The 19,891-nt window shown below is 40.0% G+C and overlaps 1 protein-coding gene across 5 annotated transcripts in view; it reads right to left on the bottom strand.

Annotated features, from left to right (window-relative positions):
* Positions 1 to 898: 898 nt before the first annotated feature.
* DCUN1D2 (defective in cullin neddylation 1 domain containing 2) overlaps positions 899 to 19,891 on the bottom strand; it is a 20,597-nt gene continuing 1,604 nt past the window's right edge. For 2 of the 5 annotated variants that reach the window (XM_075590633.1, XM_075590630.1), the window contains exons 2-7: positions 16,129 to 16,345; positions 14,124 to 14,292; positions 8,432 to 8,562; positions 7,639 to 7,721; positions 1,989 to 2,085; positions 899 to 1,683 (exon numbers count right to left, since the gene is read on the bottom strand). In XM_075590633.1, the coding sequence (XP_075446748.1) occupies positions 1,604 to 1,683; positions 1,989 to 2,085; positions 7,639 to 7,721; positions 8,432 to 8,562; positions 14,124 to 14,292; positions 16,129 to 16,303 (735 nt within the window). In that variant the 5' untranslated portion in view covers positions 16,304 to 16,345 and the 3' untranslated portion in view covers positions 899 to 1,603. Of the gene's footprint in view, positions 1,684 to 1,988; positions 2,086 to 7,638; positions 7,722 to 8,431; positions 8,563 to 14,123; positions 14,293 to 16,128; positions 16,346 to 17,429; positions 17,531 to 18,878; positions 19,004 to 19,409; positions 19,561 to 19,891 lie in introns of those variants that run through there. The other 3 variants (XM_075590631.1, XM_075590632.1, XM_075590634.1) reach the window with 3 other exon arrangements.

Here is a 19,891-nt window from a genome sequence, read left to right as displayed (position 1 = left end):
ATGTATAAACAATGACCAAGTAAAAAAATAAAGAAACCCAAGTACTTGATTCTCAGTAGAGAGGTTTAGCCAACAGACATTTTAAAACAAAAATCAAGTCCATTTCATAACATTTGCTTTCTTTCCCTTACTTTTGACTTTGGCAACGAGAACCTATCCTGGTTTCTCTTCGAATGCCGTTCTTGTTTCTCGCTGCTCACATACTTCTCCTCCTTTATCCCACAGACTGTTGGTATACCGTAGTGTCCGGTTCTTTACACAGTGTCCCTCATTCCTGACATTTGAACATTTCTACATTCATTCACTTGCACAATGGTGCCATTGCTGCATCCAATGCATTGAAGGGATCCTCTTGCATCATTTATTTTTAAAATGGCAGACTCTTGCCAGTTCCCTTTATGGAAAACTCATTTTTGTTATAGCCCATAAGTGCTTTATGTTGTATCCAGGGAGCGATCCAAAAACCCGGTACTTCTTGGTCTGACAAAGAAATAACACTGCAAATAGGTGGCAGAGCATTTCAGTAGTGACAAGAGCAGATACTTCACATTTCTTAATTTTAAGACAGGGCTGCTTTTGGTGCTGATCTAACAACATGTGTAGTTAAGCTGACAAAAGGCTTGTGTGAATAAATTGTCTCCTGAGTGAACATTCTTGTACTGCTAAAAATGAAGCTTTGTACATTAGGACAATATGAACATACATATGATTTAAAAGAACAATTTCTACTTATAGACATTAGTATAGTCCAACAGCAGACACACGTTGGCTAAAAACATTTAATGCTTAAATGCTCAATATAGCTTACCTACAAGTCTAAATAAAATAAACTCCCCAATATCACATAATATTTCAATATCCATTTGAATAATAAAATTAAAAAGGCAACAGTTGTAAATTAAGGCTTATCAACATTATTATTTATATTTATTTTAATTTACATGGTCACAATGAATCTCTGCCCCGAAGAGCTTACAACCTAATATTTGGTACCCGAGGCCCAGGTAGATATAAGGACATGTCCAAGATCACACAGATCCAGCATCTCAGATTGCTACACATACTCTGTTAACTGATCGCTTTGTGAGAGTGACCTGGCCTTTCGCTATTTTCATAATTGTATCAGTTAGTGACAAAAAATACAACATGCCATATAAGTTTCCATTAGAGATTTAATTTATACCACAAATACTGCTTTTTATATAGATACAATATAATACAGCTGTTAAGTAACTGCTGGTGTTTATTCTGGCTCGTAAACTGAATGGCATGCTCTTTATTTTTCTTTTCTTTTTTTAATAAAATGGCCTCTATTTAAACAGATCCAAAGTATAAAATCATGCAATCTCTACATCCTATATGATACAACCAATATAAGATATGAAGCCAGCATCCTACAAACAGCCAGGGATCTCTGCAGGGCATCTTTGTGTCCTGCCCATGAGCTGTCCACCATAATGCTTTTTTAGGCAGAATTCCAACAGCAGCGTTCTGTATGTCCGGGAGAATCTGCCGCACTGTCTTCTCAGTTATTGGCCAAAAATAGTCTTCATTATCTAATGAAATGGCGAAAGCATCTCGAGTCCTTTTCAAAAGTTTATAGTTAAAGAGTTTTACGTTTTCCTCCTGTGACTAAGGGTCTCGCGTATTCCACAAAATCATCTATAAGAACGGGCCATGCTCCTGAAAGAGGAGAAAAAGGTTTGTTCCTGATGCATTTAGCTAACCAACTTTCTATGCATTGAAGTCAACATAGCTTTCATGTTCTGTCTAGGAACCACACACTTCACTACTTCATTTACAACACGGAAGAGGACAGTTTTCAATTTAAAAACATAAAATCTAAAATTTTCCTGGCTAACAAATACTTTAAAAATATAAATATTTTTTTTTTGCTAGCAACCTGAGATATTTTGAATGCTCTCTTGGTTTAACAAAATATATCTGATTTGCCAACAGTATAAGTATTCCAGAATCAAATTCATTACCTTCTTCATCATAGTTGGACATATCGTCTGCAATTATATTTCCAAAATCCAAGAGAAGGTTCCATGTATCCTTTGGGATTGACCTTTTGTGGTGCTCCTAAATTATAAGAAAACATATAATTGTTAATTTAAGTACATCCACTCAGTTTAAAAATTCAGGGTTTAATTTAGGAGAACCAAGACTGTGTAATGACTTCTGCAAACAGCACATCTTCACAAATGTTCATTTTTCATACCATACGGACATGGAAGCAACAATCCGTGGTGCTCTTTTTGAGATAGATATTTCAAATAAGGTTAAAGAAATAAAGTGTGTGTATATAAGTGGTCCCCCAGAGCTGACCTGCAGCACTCCACAGATCCTGACAGATGATTTAATTATGAAATTCCCTTAAAAACAATTGTTGTCTGAAAGAAACACTGAGGTCAGCAAAGGTCTGATGGTGAACACAAAGCTGTTCAAATGTGTGCACCCACATACGGGAAAACAAACGGCACTCCAGGCTTGTTCAATAAAAGTAAATACCGTGCATGTATCTGAAGGGATGATATACGTTTCGATCCACAACATGGACAGTTATCAAGATTATATTGATACATCTAAAGAACACTGATAACCCAACTCCAAAATTCATAAAAAGAGAAACTGTGTATGAATTATTTAATGGCAATTATACGGCAAATTCACACTGGAAGAGATTGACAGTCTGCATGGGTAAAAGGACAGAAGACATTTATTTGCTCCTCTATACAATAGTGGTCACTCTTCATGACCAAAAACATTTAGCAACACATTTTTTTTATGACATTTTTTTAACTAAGCATGTTCTGTAGATAAGAAATTATAAGCATCTGAAAACAGAGTCATGCTCCCATATTGGTAGAGGACATTATGGTTTCACTGCATTCTTGCACTTTAAAGCAACAGTTCAAGCAATATCCTATGTGTGTTTTTTTATATAAATCAGTTCTGTACTATGAGAAAATACTTGTAGCATTTAAAAAAAAAATGTTTTAAAGACATTTTTAATGTTTCTAATGTAAGAAGCATTTCCAAAGTGACAGCCCCTTCCCCTTCTGATTGGCTCTGGCTCTTGAGCCCCGCCCTCTCTCTAGCAGTGAACCAATTGTATCTAGTAACTGCCCAGTCAATCATATTCCAGGACTACATTGCCCAGAATGCTTTGCAAGAACTGAATTAAATAACCCGGACCAAGCGATCGATTACAGGAGAACGGATCAATCTCCAGGTTAGCTAATCACTTACTTGTCAGTGTGCAGGTTGTATTGATGCACATATTGAATGGGGAAAAAAAAATATATTTTTTAAAAACGGCAGCTTAAACTGCAGCTTTAAATATGCCAAAAGTTCCCTCAACGTACTCATGTTTATTGTACAATGCAAAATGCAATAAAACAACCGCACTACAATTTTATCCCACAAATTACGTTCAACAGCAATGCAAATGACACGATTTTTTGAAGCCGGCAATATTTGATTTTTCAGGGCCTGTCGCCTCATGTAACAGCCCCTGAACCAATCAATGGCCTGGTTGCCCGCGCCGCCGCAAAGCGAAATACAACTTTTGCAAGCGGGCACTATACGCACGGCCTTAGGAAAAAACATAGCACAGTGAAGAAACAACCAGCAAATGGTAACAATATGCTATCTAAATTTTAGTAGTGCCCTGTTGCTTGAAATTCAGTAACTGCCTGGGAAAAAGACAAAAACCTATTAGAACTCCTAAAAGGTAGTATTGCTTCTACAAATAAAAGGTTCATGTATGCATGGGGTTTCTTGTTAAAAACACAAAAGAAAGACATGCGTATTAGGTGGAACACAAATTAAAGGGGGTGATTTATTACAATACAGTAATCAGGGGTGAGCAAACGTTTTATGCCGAGACCCCCTTTCCATCCATGAAATTTCTCGGGCCCCCCTGCCTGAATCAATCACATGAAGAAAAAAAAAAAAACCTTTATTAAACGGTATACAATGTAAATACAAATACATCTCAGGCCCGTTATAGCGCGGTACTCGGGGGCCACCCTCTCTGACTGCGCTATAACCGGGGTTGAGCAAATTAAAAAAAAATGGCCGCCGCGCGCCCGATTGGGAGGAGGGGTGAAGAGGTGGAGTGAGGCGCCGGCAGCCACCGTAGTTCCCCTTGCACTTCCCCCAGCAGCCTCACTTCTACCAGCACTGATTCCCCTTCCACCCCCAGCACCGATCCCCCCAGCCCCACTCCCCCCAGCCCCACACCAATAACCCCCAGCCCCGATCCCCGCAGGCAGCCCCACGATGCCCCAGCAGCGGACACCGGAGGTAGGGGGCAGGGCTGTGAGTGCAGTGTGTGTGCAGTGAAAGTGTGCTGTGTGTGCAGTGAAAGTGTGCTGTGTGTGCAGTGAAAGTGTGCTTTGTGTGCAGTGAAAGTGTGCTTTGTGTGCAGTGAAAGTGTGCTGTGTGTGCAGTGAAAGTGTGCTGTGTGTGGAGTGTGCTGTGAGTGAGTGCTGTGTGCAGTGAGTGCAGTGTGCGCCTTGAATGTGTTGTGAGTGCTGTGTGCAGTGTGTGCTGTGTGCAGTGTGTGCTGTGTGCAGTGTGTGCTGTGTGCAGTGTGTGCTGTGTGCAGTGTGTGCTGTGTGCAGTGTGTGCTGTGTGCAGTGTGTGCTGTGAGTAGTGTGTGCTGTGAGTAGTGTGCTGTGAGTAGTGTGCTGTGAGTAGTGTGCTGTGAGTAATGTGCTGTGAGTAGTGTGCTGTGAGTAATGTGCGTGTGCAAAAAAAACACACACAATCACAACCAAACACAGACACAACACACATACACTCAATCACAACACACAATCACACCACACAGACAGACAACACACAATCATAAGTCACAGACTTTCACCTAGGGGGGAGGAAGTACTGCAAGACTGCTCCTGTCCCAACCATGCTGCTGAAAACTGGGACGGGAAATATAGGAGGAGGAGGGGATGTCTGTGTGCAGGGAAGGAAAGCCCCGCCCCCCCTGACACAGACAGAGCAGAGAACCAGCAGCCTCAGCACAGAGCTTCTGGCTGCCCGTGCACAGCTCTGCCCGCTCCCAGGTTTCCCTGCACGTAGCCCACGCCCCCCCTAAATAATCTTGCGCCCTCCAGTTTGCGCACCGCTGCAGTAACTGTTGCAGACTACTATTCAGTGAATGACATGCTCAGTATGTATTCTCCATCTGCACAAATGCTTTGCTTTTTTACTTTTCCCCTTTTTCAGAATGGTGAGAAGCAGGCCAATGGGCCAAGTTAGCAGCAATGTAGTAATCTGCATTGCAAGTGTTTCATTAACTAGGTGCATTAGCACTTCTCATTGCATTTATTCAATTTCATTCAATGACTCTCTGCAAATTGAAATGCTGGTATTTCCGGGTCCACATTCCGAAATGTTATATTCATCAGGTTGTACTCTCGGCTTTACTTTAAGCAGCAGTCTGGTATATACCAGATTAATTACTGTTTACACACAGTACAACCTTATGAATATAACATTTCAGAACGTGGAACCGGAAATACCAGCATTTCAGTTTGCAGGGAATCATTTAATTAAATTGAATAAATGCAATGAGAAGTGCTAATGCACCTCGATTCAGGTAGAGAGACATGTATTACTTACATACATACATACATACACAGTTGTGTGAAAAAGAAAGTACACCCTCTTTGAATTCTATGGTTTTACAAATCAGGACATAACAATCATCTGTTCCTTAGCAGGTCTAAAAATTAGGTAAATACAACCTCAGATGAACAACAACACATGGCATATTACACCGTGTCATGATTTAACAAAAATAAAGCCAAAATGGAGAAGCCATGTGTGAAAAACTAAGTATACCGTATGATTCAATAGCTTTTACAACCACCTTTAGCAGCAATAACTTAAAATAATTGTTTTCTGTATGACTTTATCTGTCTCTCACATCGTTGTGGAGGAATTTTGGTCCACTCTTCTTTACAACATTGCTTCAGTTCATTGAGGTTTGTGGGCATTTGTTTATGCACAGCTCTCTCAAGGTCCCGTCACAGCATTTCAATCGGGTTGAGGTCTGGACTTTGACTGGGCCATTGCAACACCTTGATTCTTTTCTTTTTCAGCCATTCTGTTGTAGATTTGCTGGTGTGCTTGGGATCATTGTCCTGTTCCACGATCCAATTTCGGCCAAGCTTTAGCTGTCGGACAGATGGCCTCACATTAAACTCTAGAATACTTTGGTATACAGAGGAGTTCATGGTTGACTCAATGACTGCAAGGTTCCCAGGTCCTGTGGCTGCAAAACAAGCCCAAATTATTACCCTTCCACCACCGTGCTTGACAGTTGGTATGAGGTGTTTGTGCTGATATGCTGTGTTTGGTTTTCGCCAAACGTGGCGCTGTGCATTATGGCCAAACATCTCCACTTTGGTCTTGCCTGTCCAAAGGACATTGTTCCAGAAGTCTTGTGGTTTGTTCATGTGCAACTTTGCAAACCTAAGCCGTGCTGCCATGTTCTTTTTAGAGAGAAGAGGCTTTCTCCTGGCAACCCTTCCAAACAAAACATACTTGTTCAGTCTTTTTCTGATTGTACTGTCATGAACATTAACTTTTAACATGCTAACTGAGGCCTGTAGAGTCTGAGATGTAACTCTTGGGTATGTTGCAATTTCTCTGAGCATTGCACAGTCTGACCTTGGGGTGAATTTGCTGGGACGTCCACTATTGGGAAGATTGGCAACTGTCTTGAATGTTTTCCACTTTTGAATAATCTTTCTCACTGTAGAATGATGGACTTTAAATTGTTTGGAAATGGCCTTATAACCCTCTCCAGAGTGATGGCAGCAACAATTGCTTCTCTAAGATCATTGCTGATGTCTTTCCTCCTTGGCATTGTGTTAACACACACCTGAGTGCTCCAGACCAGCAAACTGCTAAAACTTCGGCTTTTATAGAAGTGGTCACACTTGCTGATGATCAATTAATCAAGGGCGTTTGATTAGCAGCACCTGTCTGCTACTTAGCATCTTAATTCCTATGGAAGCAGTAAGGGTGTACTTAGTTTTTCACACAAAGCTTCTCCATGTTGGCTTTATTTTTGTTAAATAAATCATGACACGGTGTAATATGTCATGTGTTTTTGTTCATCTGAGGTTGTATTTACCCAATTTTTAGACTTGCGAAGGAACAGATGATTGTTATTATGTCCTGATTTGTAAAACCATAGAATTCAAAGAGGGTGTACTTTCTTTTTCACACAACTGTACATACATACATACATAACACACACACGTCTCTTTACATTACCTGAATTGAGGTGTCACTACATTCCACCCAACCCCCAGTTCCCAAGATATAACGTAGTTTCTCCACCAGGCAAGAAAAAGATAGCAAGGTATCGCAACTTTGTATTGATGACCCCGCGGCCAAATATTACTTTTTTGTCTCAAACACTGCCACAAAAAACTACACACACCCCAGGAACAATGCGGTCTCTGGAAGTTGGAGGTCCTCAACTCAGGGATCCCCTTGGTTCAACCACAAAGGATTTTTTTTTTAAATTATTTAAAAAAAAAAAAAAAAAAGGAAGGAGCGGTTGGTACTTTAATAAACCAACGAAAAACTAAAGTATAGTCTACTTACCAATAAAAACTTATTCCACAGATCTAAAAATTTAAATCTTCCCGACAATACTAAATTCCAGTATGCAATTGCCATATCCAAATCTGAAAAAAAAAAAAAAAAACAGTGAAACAATAGAATATCTCATTTTTTTTTCATCTTTCCTCCTTGTCCCAGTCGGCAACACGCACTGGTGGATATAGATCGTTCTTTCCCTTTGTAAAACACAGGGTTTTGATTGGCTAACCCAGATTAAAAAAAAAAGGTCCCTCCCTAATATCGTCTCAGTGTTTCTTCCTAAGCAATATCTAAAGAAAAGAAATATATCACCAATTCAAAATACATCAAGGGACGGGAATCTACATGTGAGCTGCAGACTGGGACAAGGATACGTCCTCTTTCCTCCATGTCTCTGGCAGCACACACCAGTGGCACGTCCCACAGCAATAAACTATGGGCGGGATTCCATTGGAACTTTCTAGCCGAAGGCCGTGTCGGCAGAGGCCTTAAATTACGGTTCCAGTGTTTACCAACGGTGATAGTTCTCAAGACCACATTAACTCCTTGAAAAGATTTCTGTCTGATAGTTTCTATCTCTCCTGCTTGTCTGGCCGAAGTTAATGCTACTGACAGTTCTGTATTGAGGAGACTTGTGGTGTGGCAGACGTTTCATGTCATGACTAGGAATATTCACAGTCAATGAGTGTTACCTCTTTCAGAGCAACAGACGTGGTCAATGCTCGAGCACTGAAAGAGTCAAGCAAACTATGTAGCCCTAAGCACGTCAGGCACTGGTGTTACATGTCGCACCTACCTAGACCTTTCTGGCCAGGATTCTTTGCAAAATTAAATGTAAACTGATAGAAATCTTTGAACTTGAGAGGATCCTTGAGCTCTTGTTCTAGCCGAGGCAGCTGAGCCCTTAACTTGTCTGTGCTGTCACACCTGTCAAGAGAGAATGTGAAAATTAACTTTAACAGTACGTTGTACTGCCGATTCCCCCTGAAATGTAAAGTCAGTCCATCCATAAACTCTCCTGCTAAGAATAAAATGATGTTTAATCTTTGGGAATGCTTTGAATAAACGCAAATTGTAAATAATGCAGAGATTAAACTGGACTTAAATGTAGATTCACGTAAGAATCAGTTTTGCAGATGCTATTGCCATTGAAATCAACAAGTAAAACGGCTTGTGTGGTTCACTGGCATTACATTTCAATCTTGTTTTGTGGCAGAATAAAAAAAAAATGTATACACTGAAAATATAATAGAAGTCTAAGAAAACTTATACAGATGGATATTTTTTTTACCTAGAAAATATTTGACATTACTTCACTGTTTCAAATGTTGCCCTGCAAAATGACTTTCTTCTGAGCCTACGGGATATAAAAATACCAACACTTTACTGAATGTTTATTTTTTTTAAATAAAATGTATACATTAGGTCAGGGGTCCTCAATTCCCCCCATGTAGTCAGGTTTGAAGGATATCCCTGCTTCAGCACAGGTGGCTCAACCAGTGGCTCAGTCGAAGACTGCACCACCTGTGCTGAAGCAGGGATATCCTTAAAACCTGACCTGTTGGGGGAGGGAGGGGATCTTGAGGACTGGAGTTCAGCACCCCTGCATTATGTCACAATTTATAGAACACAAAAATATAACCACATTTTAAAGAAGCAGGGAAATGTTTTAACCCGATATCGCCACTGTGGTGTCTTGGAAAGGAAAATATCTGCCACCATCAATTTATTTTTGTGAAGCACCAGCTTCCAAGTTGCACATCGCCTGCTTCTCTACAATATGAATTCTTCCTCAGAGTGTGTACAGAGCTTTTAAACGTCACAGGTTTCTCATTCTATGTGCTCATGAGAAAACATAGATGGGGAGAGGACTGTGAGGTTTGGAAGTTCTGTACATATTATTACACCCCTAAAGAACGTTCTTGTTACATAAAAAAAATAGATATCACAAGCTATGACCAATATACACTTCTTCCGGACCTATACAGCTACTGGAACTTTGTACTACACAGCATACAGCAAGTCTGCAATTAGGATGAAAGGCAATAGGTAATTCATAGATGTTTTGCCAACGAAAATAAATTGGTGACATAACACCCTTTTGCTTCCTTTTCACTTCCTGTTCATTTTGAAAGATTAAGCTTTCTGTAAGAAACCTAAGCAAGCAATCTTATTAGATGTACAGCCCTGACCCCACTGCATACGATAAGGAATATTCACTTTCCCAATCTATTCGTTAAAATAAAAAAAACGTACATTGTAAAAAAAGTGTTGCATTCAGAAAACTGACATGGAGGACCCAGCTATCCCTCCACTGTCAAATGTTTAAAGGAAGTATTACTGTGCAGGTTACATTATAAATCACAGAGTGAACTCAGAAGGATGAGTTCAAAAGCACCCCTCTATTAGCACTCATTAACCTAGTACTTATATATGTTCCTAAAGCCAAAAGATGAATCCCTTAGCCAGGAGCTAAAAGCGAAAAGCGACGAAAACAAAAAAGTTTTAATACACAATTTAATCATACACTCAAAGGTTAAAATAAGTGAATAAAATTCCCCTCAGAGGAGTAATGAAGAAGTGAAAGGGATATATCAATCTAAATTGCTATATTGGTATACAGTATATATTATCAGAAGATATCCCTGTCTTCCCCTGCGGTGGTAGTATACATGTGATATCCACTAGAGCTTAACAATGGGATTACAATTGCCTTAATAGGTAGTATGATAATGTGGTTGACAATCAATGGTTGTTAGTCATTAATACAGGGTGAACAAGTCACTATAAATATCCCACATTGGGATGGAAATGGTGTCTATTGTTACAGGGTTGCAGCGAACCCAGGACACTATATGAGCCTTAAATAGCTATTGCCACATAGTATCACACAAATAATGCAACATAACTTGTTTTCAAATGGTAAGTATATTTCAGTCACTGATATTGTGCTTCATAGGGTAACAACCGATCCTATAGTAATACCGTCCCGCTAGCTCTAATAGCAAAACAAACAGTATATAGTATATAGGAATGCCAGATTATAGCTGCTCTCGGTAAATTGACCGGAGTTATAGAGGGTTACGGCGAACCCAAGCAGCTCCTGAAGAATCGCGTTGCACGCGCGAAACACGTGTCGGTGATACAGACGTCACGAGAGTGACGTCACAGAGGAGCGACGGCGGTGCATGTGAAAGATACCCACACGGCTTGTATACTCTATCTCTGCCTGGGTTCGCCGTAACCCTTTCCCCCCTCCCCTACACCTCTCCTGCTAGCGGTTACACTGCCATTCCCCTGTATATAGGCTGCCTGCTGTTTCCAGACGGCTGGTTACACTTTGCTATACTGTGCCAATATTTTACCTCCTGCTCCTGCTTGGGTTCGCCGTAACCCTCTATAACTCCGGTCAATTTACCGAGAGCAGCTATAATCTGGCATTCCTATATACTGTTTGTTTTGCTATGAGAGCTAGGGGGACGGTATTACTATAGGATCGGTTGTTACCCTATGAAGCACAATATCAGTGACTGTAATATACTTACCATTTGTATACAAGTTATGTTGCATTATTTGTGTGATACTATGTGGCAATAGCTATTTAAGGCTCATATAGTGTCCTGGGTTCGCTGCAACCCTGTAACAATAGACACCATTTCCATCCCAATGTGGGATATTTATAGTGACTTGTTCACCCTGTACTAATGACTAGCAACCATTGATTGTCAACCACATTATCATACTACCTATTAAGGCAATTGTAATCCCATTGTTAAGCTCTAGTGGATATCACATGTATACTACCACCGCAGGGGAACACAGGGATATCTTCTGATAATATATATACCAATACAGCAACTTAGATTGATATATGCCTTACACTTCTCCACTACTCCTCTGAGGGGAATTTTATTCACTTATTTTAACCTTTGAGTGTATGATTAAATTGTGTATTAAAACTTTTTTGTTTTTCGTCGCTTATCGCTTTTAGCTCCTGGCTAAGGGATTCATCTTTTGGCTTTAGGAACATATATAAGTACTAGGTAATGAGTGCTAATAGAGGGGTGCTTTTGAACTCATCCTTCTGAGTTCACTCTGTGATTTATACGTTACCTACCTCCCTTGCACCTACCGTTTTATTATTAGGACATTAAATAAAAAAAGGTGAGCAGTTACTCCAATAACCCGTGTGTGCAGGTTACATTGTAAAATATTACTTTACCATTCACTTATTAAACATTACTTGAAAGCTGTAAATTCAGTTGACTGTTGAGGTGATATCACTTTGAAAAGATTGTGAATAAATAATTTGGGCTACAGTACATGTAGTGAATAGACTGGTTAAACATGAGCTTTCAAGATATCATTACATCTACAAAGAATTGTGTAATATCCATGATCAAAATCTGTACTAAGCAGATAAATGAAAATGTGTGTTCAATACCTGCTTGACCCTTTGCAATCTGGCTTCCATCCTCTACACTCCACTGAAACAGCACTAACAAAAGTGGCCAATGACCAAGTCACAGCTAAATCTAAGGGTCACTTCTCCTTACTAATTCTCCTGGATCACTCTGCTGCCTGCAACACTGTTTATCAGCCCCTTCTTCTGCACACTCTCCACTCCATAGGCCTCTGCGACGCAGCCTACTTCTGGTTTACGTCTTACCTATCCAACCACAACTTCAGTGTTTCCTTCTCTGGAGTCTCTTAATCTTCTCTGTATCTCTCCTTCATTCCTCACATTCAATGCCTCACCAAGTCCAGCCACCTACTCCTTCGAAATGTTGCCAGGATATGCCATTTTCTTTCTCATATTCCAACTACAATCCTAATTCACGCACTCAACCTATCCCGCCTTGACTACTCCAACCTTCTCCTAGTTAGCATTCCCCTTATCCACCTATCACAATGCTAATCCATCTAAAATGCTGCTGCCAGACATCTTCCTTACTCACCGCGCAAATCTCTACACTGGCTTCCCATATCTTCCAGAATCAAATTGAAAACCCCATCTCTGACTTACAAAGCTCAACGACACTGCCCCCACTTACATCTAAGCCCTCATACCCAAATATATAAATCAACCATCCCCTACACTCTGCCCAACGACATCAGCCTTTCCTCCTGTCTTAACTCCTCTCACTCCCGCCTGCGAGACTTCTCCCGTGCTTCCCTCTCTCTCTGGAATTCCCTACTAGGCACCATCACACTACCCCAGCTTTCAGTTATTTTAAAAGACCCTGAAATTCACCTTTTCCAGAGGAAGCTTTAACACCCTCCCCTCCAACCCTATTGGTACCAGCTGTGCGACTAGACCAAACACCCCCAAACCTTAAAGGAACCAGCTTTGTGCTGGACCATACTCCATCCCACAATGAGCAGCCACGTTACCTTTTGTTTCAACATTGTCCCTCATTCCCTCTAGATTGTAAGCGCTCATGAGCCGGGCCCTCATTACCGCTTTGTATGTTTTTGCACGCTTGTCCATATTGGTATGTAACCGTTTATGCAAGTAGGAAATCTCTCTGTATTTATGTTCTTAATCTCAACTAAGAACCTGGTTAGCTGTGAGTATCTCTGCATTAGTCAGAGAATACTCAGCATAGGGAGAAGCGGTTAATACACAGCTAACAATGTGCTACCTCCATTCATTTGAATGGAAGTTCATGACTGATGCATTTAAGACTTCTAACTATATTGAATAAGGGCCCATAACTCAGATGGCCTCCAATTGCTTCTCAGCATAACCAGTCATCGCTAACAGAATGCCATTTCCTCCATTCCATAAATTAACTGCATGGATGTCAACATTTTCAAATGTATTCACTGCTTTGCAGAAAAGAATAATGGATACAACTGGGTATAACACCTCCTCCGCTCTACTTGTTACAAAGACAATACCCTACATTGTCCACTGATTACAATCCTGGCTAATGTAAGAGGTTGCACTCAAGGGCTATGGCTAGACAGAATCACATGCATACTTTTTCATGTCCATAAAGTAGTACAGACATAACTGATCCAGTCTCATTTCCTGGTATCCCTGAAAATGGACATAAAGTTCTTTGTGTTTATTGGCATGTTTAAGTTCGATTCTTTTCCCTTCATTTCTCTATCCTGCCACTTCTCACAGTGTATAGAAAACTATTTGTGTCAGTCGAACACTGGGGATCCTTTTCGATCCAACTACCGGGTATATTTTTCTGCAAAGAGCTGAATGGGGCTTTGGTTGTACAGGAGAAGACTTTGTGCAATCTATTCCAGGAAAAAAAAATACTAGATTTCTGTTTACCTAAAAAAAAAAAAAGGGTAAAATCGGGAAAAATATGCCTAAATATCCAACAGTACATTTAACTATTGAAGAAAGGCTGTAAATAAAAAAAGTAACCCAATTGCTTTGACATGTAAATAGCGAGGAATCGATAAATAGAAAGTCTCCTCGTACCCCTCGTTTCACATTTAGCAGGTACCACCTCCATACGCACCCAAGCTCTGTCATCCCATCAACAAACTCCTTTTTACTGAATTCACATTGTGTGGCAGCCCTGAACTTCCATGCGATAACCAATACACTGGTGCTGGCCGGATCCAGGTGTAAATCATCACAGAATAATTGAATTCCATCTATGCCTATTTTATTTTCATCTTGAGGGTCTGCAGAAGTAAACAAAAAATAAATAACATTTCTATTGACAGAGGATACAGAAAAGACAGAATATGTATTTTAAAGAACACAGTTACAATGAAGACACGCTAAAATAGGTTCACAGAACATCTATTTGAATATTCTACAAATAGAAGGAAACACATTCTACAGCCCTCCTATTTAAATAAGATTGTTTGCCATCAAAGGCTCCATCTCTGAAAGATTACATTTATCATGCCACCCATCATACTTGGAAGTCATACTTGGAAGTCACTTAAAGGTAGCTGTACAGTGTTTGGGTAACTAACTTCCAGCACAGAAACTGCATGGCTGTTTTTTTTTTTTTATTAAGAAACTTTTTTCATACAACAAGTGCTACAAAACCCCCTTTCCAAAAACACTTGTAGTGTTAAAAGGCTAAACATACAGAACCCCTATACGCTCATTGCGTGCAGTTTGATTGCGACAAATCTAATACAGAGGGCTTTTCCTGGTTTTATACAGGTTAATAAGAGCTTCAATCAGACTTAGAACTATGCAACTAATTTTGACAGATTTATTCTAAATCATTCTTCCTGGTAATGTACAGGTTATTAAGAATTTATATTAGTGTTAGGACCCTTGAGACGTGGTCTGCCTTGGAGGGACTCATGGGCTTACAACACTTTGGCCAAAGAGTTACACTAAAATACCATTTTATTCAAAAGATATATATATATATATATATGTATATGTTTAGGCACTGTACTGTGTATTTGTGTCTTTGGATATAGCACTGGGCTCTGTGTGTTTCATGTTCTGTCTCTGGTTTTAAATATTTAAAAAGGCAACAAGGTCAGATATTGCATCCACATTTAAGCTGGGGATCATCAAAGCCCGATTTGCGCTATCACGGCTGAATCAGCGATATCGCCCATTGACTTTAATAGCAGGTGTTTTGCTTATATGACCACGATAGCGCAGACTGTACTTTGAGGATTTGCTGCCTTAGTGTGCTTTTCTCTGCTCCCACCCAAAAAGGCAGCAAACTTCTGCTTACATGGCAGCCACACAGATACCCAGCAAGTTCTACCCCCCCCCCCAAAATTACCACATATATATGTATACAAGTGTCAATTGGAGTGCTACTGGGTGTGGCTAAATGTATATAACAAAAAAATGTTTAGTTTTTTTTTTAGAGCTTGCTGGGTATCTGTGTGTTTATTAACTTTGTACAGCTGGTCCTAGCTTTTTTGGGAGGTTAGTGGCTCCTCCCACCCAGGGTTTAAGCTCGCCCCTCCCCACTGTCCAAGTAAGCAGTTGTTTCTTTGACATGTAGCTGGTTGTGACAGATCCAATGTGATCATTCTTCCTCTAACTATAAAGGTATATAAGAATTTTAATCAGTTAGTGTTAGGCCTGCAATATTTGGTCATGCCTTGAAGTGGCTTGCAGGCTTAAAATGCTTTGGCCAAAGGGTTTAACTAAATTACCCTTTTTTCAAGAGATATATAGGCATTTCACTGTATATTTTTACACGGCGGCCACATTAATACTAAACACTGTAAACTGTTATTTTTTAAGGCTACTTACTTTGTAATTAACTGTTCACGGTAATAACCTCTTCACACAGTGCAAATTCTTTAAATAAAGCAATTTGGCCTGCGATTTGAAAAGATTGTATGGTGTCTATGTCATTACATTGCCTTGTATTACCATTCTGCAAGTGGGAATGGGCCAAACGGCTAAATATTGGGAACCCCTACAGATGACTTTAACATACTACAGATGACTACAGTGCATACTATATTATAACAAGAACCTGCTTCGCCCAGCCTGATAACGAGTTAAAAGGTTTTCCTTACCTTTGTACCGGTTATACAATTGCTCTAGTTTCTTTTTGTCTACTGTGCTTTTCATTGAGTCTTTGCAGTACAACGTTGTGTTCTGGAAGTAGTTGTCTGTTGCCAGTTCTAGTTTCCAGTCATTCTGTGTTAAACAGTATATTGCAGTCCTTTCCCCAGCCTGGGTAAATGCCATAAACTGGCGCACCTTGTCCTTCTGAGACGATTTAAGCTTATGCTTTGGGATGCAAAAGAAGCAGCAGAAGTTGTTTCAGCATTCTACTTATGCCTATTTTACTCATTACAATGACTTAGGTTTCTTGATGTGCGCATGCTTCATTTCAGCATTATAGGTCATATCAGCATAAGACGACAAAGCTTTGTTCTTCTGCTCTTAAAATGTCTTATCTGCAAACTCAAAGGACAGCATCTACATAACTATTAAAAAACAAACCAGAATTTGGTAAAAGATCGGACTAAGAAAATAAAAAAGAAATAACAGTATAAATGATATAGCTGTCTATTGCAACATTCTAGAATTGGGATAAAAACAATTCTGCAGAGTTTCAAGAAAAGGGATCAAAACACAGACTTATCCCTTTCCTATTTAGCCCTTAGTTTCTAGAAGCCACCTGACTATTTAATAGCGGGGGCTGGCCGGTATTTTGCGAATGAATATTCCAATGCCAAATGTAATTGTGGGCGGTAAAAGTTACTACAGTTGCATATATGACATATCAACTAATGCAGAGTTCTACCAAACCCAGTCACTGCGTCTTCCAGGAGTAAATGTACTTAAACATTAAAAAAAAATTAAACTATATTTGAAAGTTCAGTGCACAATTGATTACATGTGTGTTTACTTTCAGTAGAACATACTATTTGCTAAAGGAAGCACATACTAAATAAATAAAAAGCTTTTATTATTTTTACTGTTCTAACCTTTTTGCCGGTAGAGGTGTTGCAAAGAAAAGTGTAGCTGATTCTCAGGCATCAGAGAGGTTATGTGATTATTAACAATACACTTTATCTTACATGCAAAGTTTGCCCTATAAATCCCATAATGCGTTCACAGAGACTAGCCGTTCCTATAGTGTAAGAAGAAGGTAGCTTAAAAACATAGGAGCTGCCTACAGTATCAAATGGATATCAGGGCCTTCCGAGATACCAATACGTTGTGATCTGGCCGATTCACAAACTTAATAAAGGGCAGGTAGCAGTTTCTGCAATCTCCACAAGCCTCAGACACATTCACTGGGATGCTACACTATAACACAAAGTTAGGAAGCAGTTTGAGAATCCTTAGTGGGTTGCATTATTACATTTGGTTTATCTGCGCTTATTCCATCTGGACGTCTCTCTAGTGATGTCATTTCTGATAAGGTACGATTGTGATTTCTAAAAGAAGCACGCTTCATTTTGGCTATTAAAATAAATATATTGAGCAATATGAGAAATAAACAAATAATGTGATCAAATGTAACAGAAATCCCGCCCAGCCAATTTTTTGTTTTGCGAGGTTCAGCTCCCGAGGACTCTTTGGGTTGAATTATGTAATGAGGAAAAAATAAATATATGACAAATCAATAGCTAAATTGGGCAGGGTTGCTGGTCTGGTAGCACCCAACTTCAAATGGACCAATATGGCTGCCAGTAAAAGCCATAAAGTCATGTTAGGAAATGTGGTGACTTCTTATTGGGTACCTGTGTAACACCCTCCCCCCTCCCAGGGAGAAAATAAAAAGTTGCAAATAGCAAATTGAGCAGCATAGATTGTTTTCATTGCATGCATTGCTGTCATGAAAATAAGCCATCAAGTGAACTAGAGCATAATGTGAGGAGCAGGCCTGCCCGAGTGCAAATTGTTACTGCTTGCTACGTGTGTCACTTTATAGGAGGACTAGTAACAGAAAGTGACAGAGAGGGAAAATGGTGTTACAGCACGGTTTTATTTAATGATCTGGCTTGAAATGTAATTAAATAATAGCTGGTGTATTAAATACATCTTTATCAGAAGCACAGAATTTCATTTTACAAAGAAGAAGCTTGCAGCCTGACAAGGATGTGCAGAATGATTCATCATGTAGTTTAAGGATTAATGGAGAGCTCCACTAATGTTTATGGTATGTGTTTACAGCATGAATCACAGTATCACAACAGGTAAGGTCTCCAGTGCCATTTTGTAATAACTTTACATGTTGTGGAATACGCAATTCTTTATAGCAGCGCAACGCCCTCTTTTTTCACCCTTGATTCCAGAGTGTAGGAGCCAAAACATTTATATATTGCTCCAGTATGTCCAGTTCTTGAAAATCTCATCAGGCACTAGTTTTTTTTTAATCAAAATAAAAATACAAACTTTATTGGCAGATTGGGAGACATATACACTGTGCTACTCTACTGTCAGGTGTGACTTTACCATTCTAACTGAGAACCCTTATTATGGCTCATATCACGTTAAGAAGTGCCTCGTCTAAAATGGGATACCATCCTAACAAGTATATGCTGAAAATCATATCATGTACAATAACTAATGTGTATGTTGTGTATTAATCGGACTTTTAGGGCTATAAACAGAATAATAGGTTCCCTTGCTCAGCTTGTGCGCGTGTTAAAATGCAAAGTGTTTAAAGAATCAATCTGGTACTAGAGGGGATAAAATTATCAGATAATACTGTACAGATTTCTACAAGATGTCATGTTCCACAAATCCCCCCCCCCCCCCCCCAAAAAAAAGTAACCGCACAAGAGACCCTTATCAGGTATACAACCTAATCCGTAGCAAAACAAGTCCCTCTCCATACGTTTCCTTATTGGTGTTTGGAGAAGGGCAGAAGGGCAGTGATGAGATTCAGCTACTGCCATTTCTGGGAGTGCTACAGCAAGATTGTTTTTTTTTTTTTTTTTTTTTTTTTAAGTATCTGAGAAGAGAAAACTTTATACAATTAAAAGTGACATTGCTGTACATTGCAGCACATTCATTTCCAGAGAGGTACAATGTGCGAAAGTCATTGAACAATACTTTTAAGAAAGCAGTTCTCTACTAAAGGTTATCCACTTTGAGAATGCAATAGCATAGAAGAGCACGGGGAAGCGAGTAAGAGCAACCCAAATAAACATGACCACCCCCTTCTACACCAGCAAGCTTTGGGAGTAGGCGGAGTGGCTCTCACTGGGTGGAATGACTGGACAAAAATAGATACTGAACTTGGCTACATAGTCAAAATAAGCTGTGCACATCTTGGTCCCTTCACTGCCACAGGGGGCTACAACACACACTGGGCTTATGTTCACGCTCCTACCTGTTGTCCTCATTGACAGCAAGTCCCTCACATGTAACCCAGCCAGAGAACAAATGCCAACCTGGGAGAAATCAGACTGGGGAGAGGAGTTGTGAGGCCCCCAGTACAGCGCTCATCTATACACCTAAAAGCACATCCCAAAAAAGGCAAAGCTACGTGCAACAGCTCTTAAAATACCAGCAACCCCCCCCCCCCCCCCCCCTCTCCAGTCTATACCCCCTCTGCCTGTGCCTGGCCTGTGTCACCCAGCAGACACTGTCAGCCTGCAAACAGATCCCCTCTAGAGATGTAAGAGAGCTAATGAAGCACACGACAGCTCTGCAGAGTATTTCATGTCAAAACTCACTTTCCAGTCACTAACGTTGGAAGTCACGGTTAGTCCCAGATAAAAGCTTGCAGCTTTGTTTGCTTTCACTTGATTTTCTCACCAATACTCAGATAATGGCCAGCATGTTTTACACAGCACGTGTAGACCGAGAACA

The sequence above is a fragment of the Ascaphus truei genome, chromosome 3 (assembly GCF_040206685.1).
Source record: "Ascaphus truei isolate aAscTru1 chromosome 3, aAscTru1.hap1, whole genome shotgun sequence".
Classification (NCBI taxonomy): domain Eukaryota; kingdom Metazoa; phylum Chordata; class Amphibia; order Anura; family Ascaphidae; genus Ascaphus; species Ascaphus truei.
Note: the sequence above shows the minus strand (reverse complement) of the source record. Positions and strands in the feature narration are given on the sequence as shown.